This window comes from Poecilia formosa, unplaced genomic scaffold (assembly GCF_000485575.1).
Source record: "Poecilia formosa unplaced genomic scaffold, Poecilia_formosa-5.1.2 Scaffold102, whole genome shotgun sequence".
Taxonomy (NCBI): domain Eukaryota; kingdom Metazoa; phylum Chordata; class Actinopteri; order Cyprinodontiformes; family Poeciliidae; genus Poecilia; species Poecilia formosa.
In genome coordinates, this window is record NW_006800041.1 from 1251299 (window position 1) to 1271940 (window position 20642).

Below are 20642 nucleotides of genomic sequence, written 5' to 3' on the forward strand. Positions count from 1 at the left end.
GGCTACTTTTTACTTTTACTTTAGTAAAACAAACAGTTTACCCTTTTGCATCTTTGATTCTTTGTCTCTCCACTTTTCCTCCAGACTATTCAACCTTGATTTTCTAATAAAATGCGATGTTTACTTTAATCTGAAGAGAAGTGTAACACTGGACAACCACCCTTCGCCCAGGTAAAACATTTCTGGTGCTGCTCAGGTTTCTTTTCTTGTGCAACTTTCTCTACCACACTTTTTTCTTCAGCTCAATTTTCATTTAATAAGCTTGAGTACACACAGCATCTTACCTTTTTGCGGTTTCCCTGTGGACTTTTCAGTTTAAAATAAACACTTTCTTGCTCTAATGTATTATTTAAATTATGTAAGAAACTATTTTGGCTTTTTATTAGCTGAGTCAACACTTCAAAGTTATAATTCTGTATAATGATTTAAATAATATATCAACTTTTGAAAAATATGTTTCGAATATATTCTAATTTCTAATATTTTCTGTAATGTGGAGCACGTGCAGCACTTCGCAGGTAATGCACAGGTAAATTACGTCAACCAGGAAGTGGACAGAGGGACGTCCGTGTGAGACGGAGCGGCTAAAGAAGCTTTTGTTTGAGCCTTTTCTGTGAAAAACAAAACAGTAAAGAGCAGAAAGACTCGAGCCTGCGGCAGAGAAATGTGCAGCTTTGGTGAGTCCTTGTATTCTGGTGGATGTCACGAAATCAGAATCGTGTTTTCAAACAGGGGTCAAGGGCTGCCGTCCACGCTTTGTCTCCACTGCTGTAATTTACAGCAGGCCTCCTAGCACAGGGCGGATTATTTATGAAATGTCTGCATCATTTGCTGGGTAAATAGACGAGAATCTGCTGATAGTCCGTCAAGGCTTTGTGTGCACAGATGTGATTGTTGCAACCTGTGGAATAATGTCCATTAAAGAGTTTCTTCTTGAAAATGATTAAACCTGAAAAACAGAGCAAATAGTCAATGTTTAGCTAATATCAAGTTAGCAATTTATTAGAAGTGAGGTTTTCACTATTTTTAAATGCAAGCCGTGATATTTATTTATACACAGTTATACACACACACTTGGCAGGTTAAGGTTTAAAATAGTGTTTTATTTTTGTTAACATTTTTCTTCTGACTGGAAGTAATTTTAAGGTTCTGGATCAGCCTGGTTACAGTTTCAATTGAATCTGTGGAGGAAGATGCAGATTAGGATGATGGCAGTGTTTAGTTTACTCATACATAAATGGACTAAATGCAAGTGGGAACATGGCAAAAGATTAGTCAGCAATTATAAGAAGACTTTGGTTTTGGTACTGCCAAAGGGGAAAAAATGTCAGCTATTAATAGGAAAGAAAAAATAATTTTGAACGTTCCATTTTTAATCAAATGTTTCAAAAGTTGTGTTGTCCTTTCAAAATTAATGTTGTTTCTACATTTTACTATTACTTTTGCTTGCTTCATTTCCATTCAGGAACAAACTTGTTGCAGCAGAGAAATCTTAAATTTTAGGGGTGTGATTAAGTTTTTTACTAAGCGGTATAACCAATAAGCCCTTTTTAAAACTAGAAAAGTGATGTTTTTTAATAATGTGACTACCTAAACAGGCATTTTTTAATTTAAGATGAAACTGGCTATATCCTAAGATATTATTACAGCATAAATTCTCCTTGGACGTCATCTCAAGGCCAAATACAAGATAATAAAAAGACAACTCTTAGATCTAGTTATATGCAATCCAACTTGGTCTTTAAAAACAAACGTAACATCTCTTCAACCCTGTGTTTCTCTCCCCTAGATAAGGACAAAGGGCCGGGGCGGCTGATGAAAAAGGGGCTCGTTCTCATCCTGGTCGGCCATATGAACTTCATCCTGGGAGCCATCGTCCATGGCAGCGTCCTGCGCCACATTTCCAAACCCAGCCAGCACATTAGTACGCAGTACACTGTAGCCAACATCATCTCTGTCACCTCTGGCCTGCTGGTAGGTTACTGCGTCAGATGTTTTGTTTTTAAATCAGCTGAGGAAACTGATGCATGAAAATGATGCAGTTATCAGGAGTTGTGCATGTTGTGTCATGTGTAGAAGGTGTTTGACTAGTTATTGTCATTTAATGGCTTTTTAAACACAATGTTGGCTAAATGTTTGTTCTCAGTCACATCTGAGGACACATGGTGTGTGGCTGGAAACACTATTTATTTTCATTATTTTTATAAACCTTTACCTTTGTCTCGTTTATGTCTTTCCTCTTTACTTGTCCAGGTCCATCTCTTTGTTACGGCATTTCTCTCCTCTGCTCTTGGTTTTCTCTTCTTTCCAGGGGAATTACACATCAACCACATTTTCCCTAATTGTTTATTGATTTTTTTTCTTCCTGGTTTGATAACGCTGGATGCAGCTATAGATTCATGTTTACATTGTCAGAATTACACAACATGTATTTTTTAAAACCATAAAAATTCTCCAGCTGAACCAAGTACAGAATGCACCTCCATACATTTTATTTACATTCATTAAAACCTATCTTCTAATCATTCAACCTTTGCAATTTGTTTAGCTTTTGTCACTGAGCAAAACCGTGTAATTGATTTTTATTGTTATATTTACAGGGCATTGGAAAAATATTAATACCTTATAGACCTTCACATCTTGTGACGTTACAAACACACACTTCAAAAAGTTTACTTTTTTTTTGTGATGACATTTTAAAATTTTTTTACAAATAAAATCCGGAAATGATGTGTTGTGTGTCTCCATCCAGTCCCAGTGACTCAACAGTTTGTAGAGACAATTTTTGCTGCAATTACATCTTCAAGTGGTTAAGATTTTGTCTGTGTTTTCACATCCAGATAGTTAAAATCTAGTCCAATTTTCTTTGCAAAATAAGATTGGACAGAGAACATGTGTGAACAACAATCTGCAAATCTTAATTTTATTAGATTTAGGTCTAACGAATGAATCATTTCAGCTGACCAGGAAACATTTGTGTTTGCAGGTTTTGCCTGCCTAGTGATTTCTTTTTCTCTTCTGCATTGGAGCAACAACATAAAACACATAAGATATAAATCCTTCTGTCCCAGTTGATGTCGGTCTGTTTGTGCAGTCATACTGCTGTGTGTTTTTCTCTGCCATCAAGACAGAACTTGCCCGTCATAAAGAAGCTGCTTCTTCAGACTGATCAGCTGTCCCTGCAGGGCAGGCCTCATTACCTCCATTTATCAGAAAAGCTGACACTCGTCAGCAATAAGATGGTGTGAACTTTCACTTCTTTTTCTGAAATTTCCTTCAAATTGGATATGAGGGTCATAAATAAAGCCGATAAAACGTATGAGGGTTACGAGCTACAAATTACAAAATATATGTATCGGATTAGGTTTTGTTGATGGCTTCTGTTTCGATGTTCATCGTTCTGTTCGCTGATTTAATTCACCTTTTTTTTTAATCCAAACATCCAAATTAATAATCCAGTTTCACCACCCGGGGCGAGAATTCCTTGCTATTCCAGAGTCTAATAAAGTCGACTTTGCTCATGTTTGTCTCACAGAGCATTGCCTCTGGGATTATTGCCATTGTGGTTTCAAGGAACCTTCATAAACTTAAGCTGGTAAGAGTTTAACATGTCTCCAGATGCTGAAACACATCATGTTGCGTTTTATTTTCCCACTTTTCATGACGTTTCCTCTGTGTCCTCAGATAATAGGGCTTATGGTGGCGTCCTTCCTGAACGCCCTGCTGTCAGCCGCCTGCAGCGCTGGGCTCCTCCTAGCCATTGGCGTCACCATCGCCCATAACGGAAGCGGCCTGATGATGGGATGCAACGACACAGTGGTGCCCGTCAACGCCCGTTCGCCTGTCAGCGCTCAGTGCCCGTTTGATACAACACGAATATATGTGAGTGGAAGCTACAACGCTTTTATTAAATTATATGTACCATATTTTCCGGACCTACAATTAAAAAAAAGAAAGAAAAAACTGGAAACGTACATATATTAGCCGCTGATATCTCCGCCACTCTCGGTTTTCCACAAGGTCGCAGCAGAGGGCTGCTTCCTTAATAAATCTGCTATTAAGGACGCAGACCCGGCATGATTTCATTCACATACAGATCGATGGCAGCAACTATATCGATAACTTTCAACTTAAAAGCTGCATCATATAAACTTCTTCCTGTTGTTTCCATGATGAGCGGGTATGAGTTTGAAAACATTTCTCCGTCGTGCCTGCTGCTAGCATGTGCTTGTTCTAAATGAAAACTAGCGCTTTCTTCTTTGATTTCCAATTTTGACTTCCAATGATTCACTTCCTGCCAGAGAGCCTCCTGGTGGTTGAAGAAAAATCCACAGAAAAGCCTCACCAGGCTATAAGCCGCATGGCTCAAAGCGTAGGGAAAAAGTAACGCCTTATAGTCCAAAAAATGCGGTATATATTATTTATTATTGCTTTTTCCACTTCCTGCTGTGGCTCAGGACACCACCCTGGCCTTGTGGATCCCCTGTGCCATGCTGTCGGCAGCGGAGGCCGGCCTGTCGGTGTGGTGCTTCGTGGTTGGACTGGCTCTCAGAGGGATCATGCCGTGTGGGAAGAGCTACATCAAAGAGCAGGTGAGTGTCTGCAGGGCAGACCGGAGCGCTCCAGGCTCTACCTGTGGTCTGGGACTGTCTGCATCTCCCGCTGACTCACAGAGTCAAACTGGTTCTGGTTTGGTTTTATTCAGACACAGAACCTATTCATGTGTTGGATAATCCGTGTTAAATCAGGCAGGAACTGTCCACATACATATTTTTTTAGCTTTTCTTAGACAAAAAATGAAATTATGCATCACTATAGAAGTATGAAGCAAATTTCAGTTTGTTTAATCTTCTATTAACTTATAATAATAATAATGGGCCTTTTAATATGTCAAGGTGACTCTTGTTCTGTTTTAGGCTATAACTAAATAAATTAATGTAGATTTCAAATATTCATACTTGAGTTTTTCTGTACTATTAGGACATGTTACTTCTCTTTCAGAGTTGTACAATACCTATTTTACAGTTTAACCTGCAATGCTTTGTCCTAATGCATATATAATTATACAAATTTACTGATAATCTGGTGATTTTTTTTGTTTGTTTTTTAAATTGTTTCTGTCCCTTACATAAGATTAAGATTTTTTTATTTTTACTTTAACACAAAAAAAGTCTTGATGACTTTTTTTATTATTATTGAGCTGCTAGCACAAAAAAAAAATCTCCAATGCACTTCAGCCACTGAAGTTTGAAATGTTGTGAGATATTTCTGGTCAGTATTTTATTTAATTTAATTTATTATCTATTGGTTTTCTCTAAACCATACTGAGGAGCTTTGAGTCCAGTAATTTCCTTATAATAATGATTGTCCATTGTTAAATTTTTATGATGACACATTTTAATTGAACATAAAACTTATGAGGTAGTTGTAGATAATGAACATTTCTATCATTGCACTGTGCTACATCCGCTTAATTACAGCAGATTTGTTCATATTATCACATTTTCCTTCCTTTTTCATCACAGTTGGAGGAAGAGACTGAAAACTCTCCACAAACTCGTCGCCTTATGGGAAAACATTTCAAGGCTGAAGCATAAAACACTTAAGTCTGTAGAAGTCTGTCCATTTCAAATTGAGGAACTTGCATGTTATGAAGGTTAATATGTGCTTGGATGTGTGTGCGTAAATGTGACAATGTTTTAAAATGGCCGCCCTAATATTTAGGTTTATTAGAACCTAATATGAAACCAGTGCTTATGAAGACAGTTTTTTTAGTTTGATCTTTATTTCTTAAAAGTAATTATTCAACAGTTTGTTTACCTTTTTTTTAACCACTCCATGAAATCTAACATGTCTTAAAATTTTTAAAATAATTTTAGTTTTTTTTTCTACATTCAGCTTTGATTTCCATTTGATTTCATGCCATAAAATAGTAAACTGCACTTTTTTTCTTTTTTTTACTATTGGCATTAAACAGGAAGGTAAATGAAACATGCAGCATTTGTTAATTAAATAAAACTGATAATTACCAGTTTATACTGTAATTGCATTGTTTCAAAAATTATATTTTGAGGTATGTTGGACATTTTTAACTCCATTTGTTTCATTTTCTACATCGTTTGCCATTATCTATCAATCATTATTTTTTTTTATAATATAAAAACTGAAAAGAAACATTCAAATATGCTGGTAAATAAATGTATTCTGAACAACATGCATTAAAAAAAAAAGTTGAATCCAAAAAGCCGTGTTTGGACTCTGTTCTGTAATGTTGGTCATTGTTAAGTGGGGTCACATTAAAAGGTTAAAACCAGTATGTGGGTCAGCAGCCTGAGCCGGACCCCCCACAACTCTGTGACAGAGAGGATCAGGATCAGATCAGCCATGAAACGGTTAATCTAGGGCCGTGCTTAACTGTGTGGAAGGAAATCATAGCGCAAAACACTAATCCTGAAGCTCTGCAGGACAAATATTGACATAAGTCTTGACTAATGCGGTCACAACAACGAGCCAAGCTGCAGGAAGAAATCATTTTAAGGAGGACTTTAAAGACGTGAGTAAACTATGTGACATTTTATCAAGCGACTTATAACTAGTTACATATTCTTTGCTTTTTTTATATTAGTATTTAATCTGTCATTTATTTGTCAGTGTCAGGATTTGCTAAGTCTGTTTGAAAACTGACAGCAGCATCTCCAAACAGTTTGTAAATGAAGGATATAGTCATGTTTCCTGGTAGACACTTCCACTGACGCTGGGCTTGATTGGACCAAAACCAGCAGATGACATGGCTCCCCACATCAAACTTCACTTTGTTTTTCCACTCTGATTTCAGATTCCAGCGCTTTGCTTTTGAAATGAAAAGCAAAATTAATATTCATCTGAAAAAAGGACTTTGGACCCACGTTGAACAACAGTGCAATCTTTTATCTTCTTGGCTCAGATAACTGGTTACCTTGTCAGTCCAAGAGTGACTTAAGACAAAAAATGCAACATTTATTGTACAAATTGTGGATATTTGTTGTGGCTGGTGAACCTTTGAGTCAAATTGCATTTTCTTCCACATGTTTTCCTTCCACTCAACTTCCTATTTCTTTGCACTCTGAACAGCCAAAGTCTTTAGTGGTGACTATTTGTGGCTTACTCTCTTTGAGGAAGGTTCACTGTCTGCTGACCAATTATCAATTCATTTTTATTTACCATTGTGTAAGCCACAGCACAACATTTATGTATTAAAATCAATTTTAATAGTCTATTTACAGAAACGTAATTTGTGATTTTTATTAATTTTAAGACATAATTCTCAAAATGGTTCAAGCAGAGGTCAGAAATGTACTAGGCTTCTCTGAATAACATTCATGAGATGAACTGAACTAATGAGATAAATTCATTTTTAAACATATTTCAAGCTGCGAGAAGTGAGAAAAGCTAAATTGTGTCAACCTATGAAGCGCAAAAAAATAAGTGTAAATAAATAAAATGCAGCACCTTTCAAAGCTCATATCTATGACGCATATTTTGGTTATGATAATGCAGTCCAGTCACGCAGTCAAAACGCCGCAACGCATTAGACTTCATTAGTATTCCATTATAGTCCATCCATCCATCCATCCATTTTCCTTCACCCTTGTCCCTCAGTGGGGTCGGGAGGGGTGCTGGTGCCTATCTCCAGCTCACGTTCCGGGCGAGAGGCGGGGTACACCCTGGACAGGTCGCCAGTCTGTCGCAGTCCATTATAGTCGAGATGAATTTTTAAGCAGCCCACTGTAGGTCTAACACGCCCACATCCACTCACACTGTGAAGTCAATTGGCTCGCCTGCGCGCTCACGCTCAATCCGCGCTCCCGATGACTCGTGGGCAGCGAGCAGCCAGCTGCAGAGCAGAGCGGACCAGCGCTGTACTGCGGTGAACAGAGCCCGGGACCACCCGAACCGCTCGCTGTTCTGCACACAAGGTAAAGCATTTCCTCCTCTAACATTACACCTCCCTCATCTCTGCGCCTCATTTGATTCTGAGCTGTAAAACAGGCGCGCAGACTTGGACAATAAACGCTTTAAAGGGAAAATGTGCGCAAACAGCGCGCTGTTGCTGCGTGGAATACGCTGCGGTGACAAACCATCTGATGGTTTTCTTTTTTTCCTGCATGTTACCGCGTGTGGTTGTCGCTGCAACAACGAAGATGCTTCCGTGGACAGAGCGACGTGAAATGTCTGCGCTCTGAAACCACCCACTTCATTTTTCTCTGACAACCAGAAGGAGCGAACGCTAACGACGCGCCTCACCGTGAACGCTACGCAGGTGTTCACCTAAATTACTAATCAATGTAACAATGTTAATGGCTGCTGGCCGACGGCAGCTGGCGTGCGCGACGTCGTCACGCAGAGCTGAAGAAATGTCCATGTTGCATTAGGATATATTAGTGGAGCATATAAGCTGTAAAGTTTACAATTCAGCCACACGGAAAGTCGCGTAGTGGGTCTGTGTGAAACATCACAGGAGCGTTGCTTTTATGGAGTGCAAAAAGTGCCACAATGATATACACAATATATATATATAAATTGGTTATTACTTGATAAGGAAATCCATTCCTAATTGGAGGTTAAAAACGCCAAGTGAATTATGTAATTTCTGGAAATTAATGTAGAACTTAGCCACATTTTTTAATTATATATTTGACTGATTATATTGTTTTAAAAATAAATCAATTTATGAAGTGTTTCAGCACTGTACTCTGAAATAATTATTTTAATAATTACAACTTAATTGTATCGTAGTCATTTGCTGCAGTACATGGCTTGATTTAATATTGTTTTCTATCAGCCTTCTCCTTCAAAATCTGTTGGAGTAACTATTTTTTTTACTCTTTTACATAAAAAAATCCTCCTGGAAGGACATTTCTGTTTTTATTATTATTGTGCTCATGATTTGTCCTCATATTGAGCTGAATTCAGATGAAAACTTCCCCTGTTTAAAGGAGTTATTCCTCTCCACTGTTGTCCATGTTTGACCAAAACAAGGAATTACTGCAAAATCAATGACCGATTGATGTGATCGGCTGAACTTCATTTCTATAGATTACTGCCATTTTAAAATGAAGTTTATTGCACTGTATGATTAGTTGGATCACATTTAAAAGTTTGACCGGCATGATCAAAATGATTGTTTTTGTATATAAATTTAATGTTTTGTAATTTTAAATTCAATCTGTTTTGAATTGGCTTTATACAAAAAAAACAAAAAGAACTGAAATCAGACGATAGAACCCTGTTATTTCATTATTTAATTTTAATTAAAGAATTCTAACATTTTAATATTAATATTGCATTAAATTAGATTTTAATTAAGAGACACATAAATTATTGTTTAATTTTCTTGCTTTTTCAATGGCACCTTTTGTGCTCCGTATGGCTGTTGCCCAGTGAAGCTCACACAAACAGGAGCGGAGGTGGGGGAGTGTCTGGGCCACTCATCCACAGGTGTACGTCCTCACAGGCGCCTGAGCTGACAGCAGGTTCACTTTGAACACACTTTCTGTAGTGTGCAACCTGACCCCGCTGACTCAGCTCTCCTACAAGAACATAATCCGACACTGAGGCAAGCCAAGACAATTTTTCCTAAGAATGCAAACACACTCTGTCAGGAAAGAAAATCAGCTTTACACCCATTTGGGTGATGTAAAAATGTATCGTAATAGGATGATTTTATTCATGTAAAGAAGGGTGTGGCTGATCAGAGACGATGTCTGCAACAGTAAACTTCAAGGAAATCCTCTTTGCTGTTTTAGGCAATAATCCCCTCTTTGTATATTAAACTTGCAAGACCTGTTTTCAGGAGCCAAAGCAGTCTGACGGTTTAAAAAGAGACGTTTTGTGTCTTTGCAGGGTTGATTATGACACGCTGGAGCCTCGGCGGTTCTGGCCATCATCTTTGGAGAACAGATAAGGAATTGAAAGAATAAAGACCAGAAAGAAAACGGCAGGAGACGACTTGCATATGGAAGACGGAGCTTTGCAATAAGCTCAGGGATGGAGCCAGGTTTACAGGCCTTTGACCGGAGGAGCACTGGGATTCAGAGAAAAATCCAATAATGGGAAATCAGTTTAGACATTCTGAAACGCAATGAGATTTCCACAAAGTGCAGCTCTCTTGAATTTGGAGTTCCCTTATGTAGTTTAGCCTGCATGCATCCTGTCTGTGGATTTCTCCTTTAGTGTGGGTTTGTGGGCTTCACATCCATCACTCACTTTCAAAATGGATATGTTTCTCTCTTACCAAGCTGCTGTCAAAATAAGGATGATATAAACAACCTGAATCACTGACAATATGTCGAGCGTTAAAAAGAAAACACCTGTCAGCGGAGGAGACGGGCGTTCAAAAACTGTAATAAACGGCTGCAGACAAAACGTCCCTTCCTGCCATCTCTCCATCCTCCTCCTCCTGCTCCTCTTCTCCCTGGGTGCCCCTCACATGGAGTCTATAGAGAGCCATAGCGAATTCAGCTGTGAGCCCATCAGACTGAGAATGTGCCAGGATTTGCCTTACAACACCACCTTCATGCCCAATCTCCTGAATCACTACGACCAGCAAACGGCTGCTCTGGCCATGGAGGTAGGTGGTGGTGTTCTTCTTCTCTCCTTTTTAAAAAAAAAAGGCAATTCAAATGGGTTTTTTTTGTGTGTGTGAAAATGGGGAGAAATGCTGCTGCTGTTAATGTCATGTTGCTATTTCTGAATAATAATTTAATAAAATGCACAGGGCTTGGAAATGGTTGCTGACTACAAAGCAGCAGCCTGCAGAGTTTTATCTTGTTGCGTCATGCACCTGCTGAGGTCTGAAGGATTCCTCATGTAGCCTAAAGTGACAGGAACAGATATGACTCGGATACAAATGTATCTGAAATGAAAACTGACATTATGTGCCAACGTTAAAATCAGTTCATCAGCTCAGAACGATGATCTTTCTGAGGCAACGGGTCCATCCATCATCAGCAGGCTGCAGATGAACAGCAAATTGATTACTGAATTCAACTATCTACATTTACTCAGTTACATTTACTTGGAAAATACTTACTATTAGAAGTCTTTTTATTTGGAGAATTTTATTTTGAGGTGTCGCTGCTTGAATTTGAGTAAAATTTCTGGATAATCTGTCTACCGAGTAATTTCACTGAACAAAGAAAAAACTTGTTTTAACCAAAAATCTACCTGCAGTTTTTGTCTCGTAAGTTATTTTTTTACTGAATGAAATTATTTTGTATTTTTTATTTGAATTATTTTCATCTTGATCTTTAAAATACCTACATTTCCACATAACTTTGTATTTTTAGTCCGTTTGATTGTCTTGAATAGTTTAGTAACTACTGAATACTTTTTTTACTCAGCTAATTTCCTAGTTAAAATATGCTAAAGTAGTTCTTCTCTCAAGTCCAGTTTTTTGTGTACTTTACCCACTTCTGTGTCTCAGTAATTTACATGTTCATTTTTATAAAAAAATGCGGTACAACTACAACACTTATGCTTTTATCCTATATTCTTTATCATCAGTGCAAACAGGCATGGGTCGCTCAGAAACAAACAAGGCTCCTTCTTGCTTTCTGCAAATGTTGCCTCAGAGCCTTTAATCTGAGAGCTGCAGGAGACACAAAGCTGCAGGCATGAAAATTGAGGATTTAAGCGAAGCAGGGAAAGGGCTCTCCTTCATCTCTCTTCCTCATGTTGCAGATTCATCTTCCTACATGCTGCTTCTTCTCAGACACAGATGGATGTGTATGTACTCATCCAGTCATTCCTGACCTTTCAGTTTTCTATATGAGCTCTAGCTGACAGACAGAAGGTGCAATCTGATCAGCAGAAGGAGGAAAATATTCTCCAGTGAGGTTTGTGTGTGTGGTTTAAAGCTTTTAAGACATTCCTTGGTGTGTGGACATTTGTTTGTAGCGACTGAGGGGAAGTAGTGCTGTGTTACACACACACACTGTGCATCGTTATCATGTTACCCCTCTTTCCTACTCCATTGTTAGTCCCTGGAGAATGTGAAAGGACACAGAACAAGGTGTTGTACAGTAACTACGCTGTAATTACCTGTTTTTGTCCAGGTCACTATGCAAAACCTGGCTATTTTCTGAGGTGTTAATTTTACAGTCATTATTTATAAGTCTATCCCACAAATAGGGAATTAAGTTCAAATTTCAAACATGCAGAGCTTCTGTTATTTTCTTTTTGCACAAAGCCACACCATAATCTAACCAGCAGAGGTACGGCCTTGTTTTGGCGACTGAATTTAAACATCCCAAATATCTCCAGCAGCGCGTTCAAATAAATCTGCTTCCAGCTGTTCATAGTTGGTATATTAAATTACTCTTGCTGAAAAGCAGATGAATTTGAACAAGGCATGTGTTGGCTGGCTGAGCTGCATGTTTAATCCTGAGGGATTTTTGTTGTTTTTACGCCTAGTAAGCACTTTCCCACGTCAAAATGGATGATTGAAATTCTCTCATTTTATGAAGGAACAAGATTTCTGCGATTTCCTGTTGCCCACATCAAAATATGCTGTGTTGCTAAGGATCTGCAGCGGGATGATTACTTTCTTTGTGGAACTACTGACTGTAGTTCATTACGGTCGGAGCTGCAGCTACAGTCATGGCCTTTAATCAGCAAATGAACGACTGTGCAATTGTTCAGTCACGTCAGTTCCCCAAAGTCTTGTCAAAACACGCTACCTCAGAGACTCCAAGAACCATCTGGTGCTGAACTTGATTTGACCCAGATGAAGCGGGAGCCAGGTAACCAACACCCACAGTCGCTCCAGTCATTTCTGAAGATGGCTGAGCAGCAACATGAGCCGTGTTATTTTTCCTGCTCTGCAGTGACCAGGCAGCGCTGCCCCGGTGGAAACCCTGGAGGAAATTTAATAATCCCTCAGTAGAAAACACGGGCTGCGTAATGCCAGCTTGTGTGTGTGTTTCTGTGGAAGGAAATGTCCAATTTCTCCTCCTCGATCAGTGAGTTTAACTATTTTTCCTTTCCAGATTCTTACTAAAATCTAGTCTGTTTAGATTTTTACAAGTGTTTTTCCAGTCCTGATGATTCCTTCAGTTGTGATGCTTTAAAACAGTCTAAATTGGATATTACAAATCTTTTTGACCTAATTTAAAATATACAGCACATTAAATTAGTTTATATTTCCCCGGACTGGACAGCACTCAAGTACACGATTTAAAAAATAATTTAATTCGCTCTTGGAGAACAAATTACAGAATTACTGGCTGGAAGCATGACTAAAATTGTTTTTATAGACGATTTTCAGGCCATAGTTTCTTCATAAACATGCAACCACTAACCCCACGTTGTGAATTATGTTATTAACTTAATTGGTTCTTCAAAGAGGCTGGACGTTGTGTAATTTCAGAACATGCAGCTGGGATTGTTGAAATGAAGGGAAAGTATAAACTTTATAAATATAAACTGTTTTGAACCTGTAAATTTCATGAAAACAAAATGTTTTCATAGTAGTTCAGCCTCATATGAAATATATCATTAAAAATTCAGAATATTTTATATATATAATTGTTCTGTTTATTTACCCAAATCTCTAAGGGATTGTTGTTGTGTTTTTTTTTTTACCTTTTAACTCACACTAGAGATTCTGCCTTCATCTGTTATAGTTGAGATAACTCAGGTTCCCAAGTGGAGTTGGATTTATCCAGCGTTGTGGTTAAAGCTCCAGAAACTTCATCGTTCCTGTAAGTGTAATTGCTTATCCAGGGTTAAAAAGTGGACACTGCTACTTCCTGTGTGTGTGTGTGTGACTGGGCCGGGTTACGCTCCCAGCTGTCATCGCTCACTACTGCAAACTAGCTGCTAATCTCTCTCTCAGCTCCACAATGACGACATTGATTCCCACACCAGCGGCCATCCCATCTGCTACAATAGTCAATTAAACCTGAGCAGAGAGGCCGAAATAAGGGGGGAGGTGAAGTTGTGCAGCCAAGACGTGTTTTTAAGGAAGGTTTTGTTTGTTTGTACATCTATTTACGTGCCCATGTAGTAAAATAAGAATATAATCTTTCCTGCCCATCTGCCTCTGCATGTCATGGTTCCCAGAGGATTAGTTGTTGTGACATTACCTAAGCGCTTTGCGTGTTGAAAACAGATTTAGACGTATGACACAGTGAATGTTCATCAGCAGCAGAACCGAGGTTACCGCGGACAGATGGGTCTGCAAACCTACGAGCTACAGTGAGACGTGGCATCATGAGGCGTTTGTTAGGTAGATTTTGTCCAGGTTTTGTTTTGCAGAATTTTGTCCATTTAAAGTAAATGTTTGACAATAAATGACATTTATAATGTCAATAAATTGGCGAAGATTCACATTTTGAGAGCAAGAGACAACAGAAGGGTTTTACATTGATGGACAACACAGTTGCTCCAAATAGGAAACACTGTAAAAATGGTTCCTTTTGACAGCCTGAAGTATTTCTGTGAAAGTGTAATCTCCAAATATTCAAGAATATCTGCAACCCTTTATTACCTTAATATAAAGTTAGTATAAATGTGTTTCTTTTACACTCTGGTTTCAACAGAAATGCTTTAGGATCAGTTTACATGTTCATCTAAGGCACCAGATGAAAGGCAGCAAGAGATCTGCTATCCTGACATCAGAAACTCTTCCTTCAGGCTCTGTGAGAAATACCTGGCCAGTAGTTAACTCTGCAGATCATAACTGGACTTAAACCAGGGGTGTCCAAACATTTTGCCATGTGGGTCAAAATTGTAGAACCAAAAATAGTTGCAGGCCAAAAACACCAACAAAGCAAATAAAATAGCTGGAAATTTATTGTAGATTTTTACGACTCTGTATCAGGGCCATTGTAGACAGAAAAAAAGGACTAAATTTCCACCAAAGACTACAATTTTGTGATTTCTTTTGAAATTTTCAAAAGAAAATTTGAAATATAGAAATGAAAAGTTTTTTGTTGAAAATTTCTGATATTTATCAAAAAATTTGATATTTCATTGTTTTTTCTAGAAAATTTCAGAGATTACGCTTAAAACTTTTTGGCAGAAATTTACTACTTACTACAACTTTAATTTGCATGTTTGCTGTGTTAAAAAGACATCTAGTTTTCAGTTTCTTTTGGACTCAATTGAATACATTTATTTTCGGTAATAAGAACATTATTCCAGTCTTTGTTTCAAAACTCTTGGTATGTTTAACCACATCTAATAAAGAATAACAGCTGATTTGGCTGCAGTAAAGTTGGCTTTTCAGTGAAAGATCAACTTGGTTTTACCTTTTGGTAAAAAAAGACGAATACTTTGTGTTGTACTTCACATTTCCTTTATGAGAAAGTGATGTTGGTAACAGTTTTTAAATCTCCATCTGTGTCTGCGGGCCAAATTTGTATAATTTTTGAATTCAGTTAGGGGCCATACAAAGTCAATCCAAGAGCCACAAATGGCCCCCGGGCCACACTTTGGACACCCCTGGCTGAAACATGTATTTTTATGTGTGGTGTGTGTGAACACACACACACAGACGTCCATGCACCTCCTCTAAAAGAAGCACTATGATGACTGCCTAGAAATTAGCTTCACTTGATGTGAATTTGTACATATTAGATGTTTTGGGGGGTTTTCTAGCACAATTTACATTTTTGTGTTTAAGAAATCTTTGTCATGAATATCAGATTTATTCTGGGCAAAATTATCTTAAATCTATTTTAGTCTGTTTAGTTTGTAGGATCCATGTTTTTTTTTTGTCTTAATGAAAAATGTGAATATAAAGTACAACACCTCTAGTGTGGCATTTATAATGTAAGGGAGCTTTTGGTCAGTCTAATTAAAACAGATTGTGTAGTTTCTTTTGAGACGGAAGCGCTGCTGCAGCAGGGTGGTCCATGCTAACAATAAAATCTCATCAAGCTGTTTGGAGTCTTACCTGGTGGAGGACGATGCAAAGCCCAGCGACAAACAGCTCAAACCACCATTAAGAGCACAATGGACACATGGTGTGTAAGGCAAATAATCAGCCTGTCACTCGCTATGCGGCCAGCAAATAAATGAGATTTCTGGGTGAAACAAATTGCAAAGACCTTTTTAATGAAGTGCAAACCCTTCAAGGATTGTAAAACCCAACAACAATGCAACTGACAGGGACCTTGATTAACGCAACAAAATAAAATAAAAAGGCCTGCTAACTGGTGTCAGCGCTAGATGCTAACTCAGCTGCCTCTTCATGTCTTTTTATGACATGTTTCTCTGAGCTCTGCACATTATTACACCCTCATCACAAAGCGGAGCAGTCCCAAAACCCAACAGGCAAATAAGAGTTGGGACAGCCGGGAAAAATCACAAGTAAAAGAAATATAAAGGGGCAAATGCAGCGCAGGAAAAGCTGTTGAGCTTCTGCTGTTTCTGAACATTTAGAAACATTTATGCATTTATAAAAAATAAAAAATAAACATTTTGCCAGTCTTTCCAAATCTTTAAGTCACAACTCTGACAGAAGTTTTGAATTATATATAACTTTATACTAAATGCCCCACTCCTTCGAACATGTAAATATACTTTACTGCTGTTTTTGTTTGCTTTTGTTGTATACAACTTTCATTCTTTTATTACTCCAAGTTCAAAAAAGTCAAACTGAACCAAACGTAGTTATTTAATAATGTAATTAATTGACAATAGCATTGCCGCCCCCGAAGGGGCATTAAGGGGGCCATGAACCCCTCTTGAAAACGACTGACTGCCTCAAAGAATCATGTTGACGTCTTAGACAGCCATACAGAGTCATCGTGTTCAATGAAGACCGAAATGTAAGACACTATGCATAAATAAATACAGAATAAATTTTAAATATTTTAACTTTTAAACATTTTTAGCTATGCCCTCCTAACTTTGTGCTGGCCTGATCTGGCTACCCTTGTTTAAACCATCTGTGGTCCCACTGGACCATAAGGAGTTTGTATCTTTGCGTGTTAACGCTCTCGGACACTGAAACTTTGTTTTGGCACCTCTGACATGAACTTGGTGTGACTCTAGACATTTTAGGACGTTTTGCAATCTTGGCTGTGTTAAAGCTTTAGTACACAATTTTCTTAGATTGAAAAGCAGCAAAACTTTAAAAAAAAAAAGCAAATAGTTGTTAATTAGTTGCAGAGGCAGAAGGAATAATAATCTGTTGGTTACAAAAGGAGACAAAGAATGGGGGGGGGTCAGAGAGGGAATGTCAGGAGGGAAATGCTGACGGACTGACAGGTTGTGTAAAGTCTGTGGACTCTACTGTCTTTGCTGTTTGGGTTTCTCTCATCAGGGGTTCCTGTCTTTCAAAATAAGACTGGTTTGTTCATGAAAGGCCGCCCTGGGCTTTGCAAATCCTTTAAAGCAAAACGTGTGTGTGTGTGTGTGTGTGTGTGTGTGCCAAACGTGGAGAGTTTTCCACTTGTTCTGTTTAATTGTACTGTTTTGTTGTTTGTGTGTATGTGAATACCGAAGTGTGTGTGCGCGTGTGGGGGGATTCCTGTGTTCGGTTTATTGTGTGTGTGTGTGTGTGTGTGTGTGTGTGCGTGTGTGTGTGTGTGTGTTTCACTCACATGGAGAAATGCTGCTTTTTTTTTGCATCTGAAGAGGCTCATTACCCTATTCACTCTGCAGACAGACAGATCCTCATTCAGTTTAAAAGTTCCTGTTTATTTCAGCTGAACTCTTGATTATCCTGCTTATTCTGACAGTCTATTGAAGCTGCCAGCCCAAATGAAGCAATCATTTATTTATGAACAGAACAAAGGCGCTGCCTGGTGCTGCTTTTTGGCAGACTGCTCCCATCCACATAGCTGCCACCGCCTCGTATCCAACCCCACAATGCCTCACAATGAAGAAAGCTGCTGCTGCATGAGGTAAATTATTAGTTTTTAGTTTCCATGCTAACATCAGTTAATTTCAATATACATGTACAACACTGTTTAATAACAAAGCTCGCCTCAAGTCACTTAATATTCAGGAATGTTGACGATTCAATCCTGTAAAAAGATTCAGTTAATTACAAATATTCCTTTTCATCATCCTACCTATAAAACCATGCCATTAGGTTCAGTTTATTATGTCAATTTGTGAGCGTCAGTGGACATCCAGTTGTATTAAGTTAACAACTTTGCAGCAGTCACTCATTCTGAGCGTGTAGCGACAGTGGAGATGAGAAATCCCCTCCAGCTGAACCTGATTCAGAGTGAGCAGCCATCTGCTGCTGCAAACTGTGGGTTTGACAAGACGGAGCATAAAGAACACAAAATCGCTGCTGGTCCAAGAGTATTTAGAAAAAATGCAAAGTGTTAATAGCTCCTGTTAGCGGTTATATATGAGAGGGAAACGGCTAAAATGACGAGCCAGCAGTAAAATCTGCAGGAAATGAGGGGAAGCAAAGAAAAACGATTCGGTAAGTGTCTTACCTGCAAGCGTTAAAGCTCACAACTCAAACCTTATAAACAACTGATGCTTCGTTACATAAGTTTTACACAGTTTCATTGTTCAACACATTTTTTTCCAAGTATTTGTAATGTGCAAACATTCAAAGAAATATAGAAATGTTTGTGAAAAGGCTCCATCTCATACTCAATAAAGGACATGAGTGTCTTGTTAAGTTTGGACCTAAAGGATGCACCTCAACATTTTTTCTTTAGGGTGGAATAATTTTACGTAAAACTTGAATATACACTGGATGTCAACATTTTAATTTGTGATTGTGATTACCCAGGTAAGAATTGTACATTCTGACTCAAATGTAGGGCAGGACGATATCTCTAAAAAACCTATCGCAATATCATGGTTTCAGATCAGTCGATCAATAATCGTTGGATTTGTTTTAAGTATCATAAATGCTGTCAGTCTGGTGACAGGATTCCTGTTTTGTTGTGCTCATTTTCTCCCTTCCTGCCGTTGTTTTGTTTTGTTTTTTTATACTTTTAAACAGTGCTGAGGCACGATGGCTAAACCTTAAACTGCTGCTTTGGCAGTTACTCAACAGGTCGTTGCTAGGTAACCAAAGAATGAGTGAGTTGTTGCTAGGTAACCAAAGGGCGAGCGAGTTAGCTGATTTCACCNTTTGGCAGTTACTCAACAGGTCGTTGCTAGGTAACCAAAGAATGAGTGAGTTGTTGCTAGGTAACCAAAGGGCGAGCGAGTTAGCTGATTTCACCAACCTGGCTTAGCTGGCCGCGAGAGTGGCTAAACGCTTTCCTCAGCCATCGTTTCCCAGAATGCTTTGTGGTTCTGGATCAGTGAAATTATTGAATATTCTATCAGACGTATTATCTGTTGATATTGATCAGGTCTTGATCGCGATATATACTACTGAATTATGGTCCAGTCTTGCTAAAATCCTTTGGTATTTAACAGGGATATGACCCACACATACAGGTTACTCGTGTCTTATGGTCTTAATCTGAACCCATGACCTGGACCATGAGGCGTGTGTATAGATGTAGCTGTGGCCAGTTAGAGATGTATAAACCTTTGTGCTAATCCCAACTAGCGCTAACATATACACAAAGATCTACACACACTAACGGTCATTGATCCTCTTGTCACGCAAAGCCACTCAACACAATGTAGCTCTAACATTTTCAGCATTCTGCAGAGCGTGGGCTTTAAAAGCTCTAATTGTGCACTTCTCAAGCTACGTGGCACTTTTCTAAAAAATGCTTTTAGGGTTTCAAATGCAGACAGGTTATCAAATCAGCTCCCGCAGAGAGCAGCTGAACATTATTCCAATGGTTTTTTAGTTTGTAGAGAGATAATGACATGCATGGAACTAAATAACTGTAGTTAAATACTGTTTTTATTTAAAATGGGGAGAAGCTCTGAAATAAAATGTTGTTTATTCAAACTTTGTTTTTCTTTCTGAAAATTCTTCTTTGCAGTAAATCTTATATCATCTAAAAGTTGCTGTGTTTCCCTTTAAGTGTTTCCAAATTGGTTAATACAACCCATTCTAATTTTGAGCAGCAGAGTTGAGGATGTGGGTTGCAACTATGAAAAACTTTCCAAATCCACTGGCGATGCATTTAATCCACTGAGATGAGATTCTGCTACCAGTGACGATTCAATTTTATCCTCCAAAATGTGAACGCTCACCCCACAGACTGGAGTTGATCAGAAATTACCCCCAAAGTTTAAGTTTATAATTGGCCACTTCTAGTATCAGGTCGGGTTTGTTGTTGATGTCTAATTGACATAATCGCACTGACTGATTATATTAACTAGTGGGTTTTTTCTGGATTCTTGATCTGATGAAACTAGATGTTGATTCTCCATGTTTGATTCTATAAAGTTGATGGTCCTAAACGTTGATCTCTGGTAACGAGTAGTTTCTCTAGATGAGCTTAAGTTGGTTCTAATTCCTGCCCTGGGTTGAGTGAAATCCTCTGGATCTTGGATCTTTTTGCTCTAAAAGGTTTGGTTCCTGCTCTGGGTTGAGTGAAATCCTCTGGATCTTTTTGCTCTAAAAGGTTTGGTTCCTGCTCTGGGTTGAGTGAAATCCTCTGGATCTTTTTGCTCTAAAAGGTTTGGTTCCTGCTCTGGGTTGAGTGAAATCCTCTGGATCTTTTTGCTCTAAAAGGTTTGGTTCCTGCTCTGGGTTGAGTGAA

At 38.4% G+C, this 20642-nt stretch overlaps 2 protein-coding genes across 4 annotated transcripts in view; both read left to right on the plus strand.

The window, feature by feature from the left end:
* The first annotated feature begins 486 nt into the window (after positions 1 to 486).
* krtcap3 (keratinocyte associated protein 3) lies at positions 487 to 6034 on the plus strand. The gene is made up of 6 exons (XM_007559096.2): positions 487 to 677; positions 1790 to 1974; positions 3536 to 3595; positions 3685 to 3882; positions 4458 to 4592; positions 5526 to 6034. The coding sequence occupies exons 1-6, from the start codon at positions 665 to 667 to the stop codon at positions 5595 to 5597; spliced, it is 663 nt and encodes a 220-aa protein (XP_007559158.1). The 5' UTR covers positions 487 to 664; the 3' UTR covers positions 5598 to 6034.
* A 1770-nt stretch (positions 6035 to 7804) lies between these two features.
* The window catches only part of LOC103142837 (frizzled-3-like), a 32130-nt gene continuing 19292 nt past the window's right edge, over positions 7805 to 20642 (plus strand). Inside the window, exons 1-3 of one of the 3 annotated variants that reach the window (XM_007559097.2) lie at positions 7806 to 7955; positions 8181 to 8299; positions 9883 to 10609. In XM_007559097.2, the coding sequence (XP_007559159.1) occupies positions 10325 to 10609 (285 nt within the window). In that variant the 5' untranslated portion in view covers positions 7806 to 7955; positions 8181 to 8299; positions 9883 to 10324. Of the gene's footprint in view, positions 7956 to 8180; positions 8300 to 9882; positions 10610 to 20642 lie in introns of all 3 variants that reach the window. The other 2 variants (XM_016674812.1, XM_007559098.2) reach the window with 2 other exon arrangements.

What these genes read in the sequence shown, in the direction of transcription:
- krtcap3 (XM_007559096.2), top strand. An exon ending in CTGTCACCTCTGGCCTGCTG is followed by an intron (nt 1,975 to 3,535) that starts GTAGGTTACTGC and finishes TTTGTCTCACAG; the next exon opens with AGCATTGCCTCTGGGATTAT. An exon ending in AGAGCTACATCAAAGAGCAG is followed by an intron (nt 4,593 to 5,525) that starts GTGAGTGTCTGC and finishes TTTTCATCACAG; the next exon opens with TTGGAGGAAGAGACTGAAAA.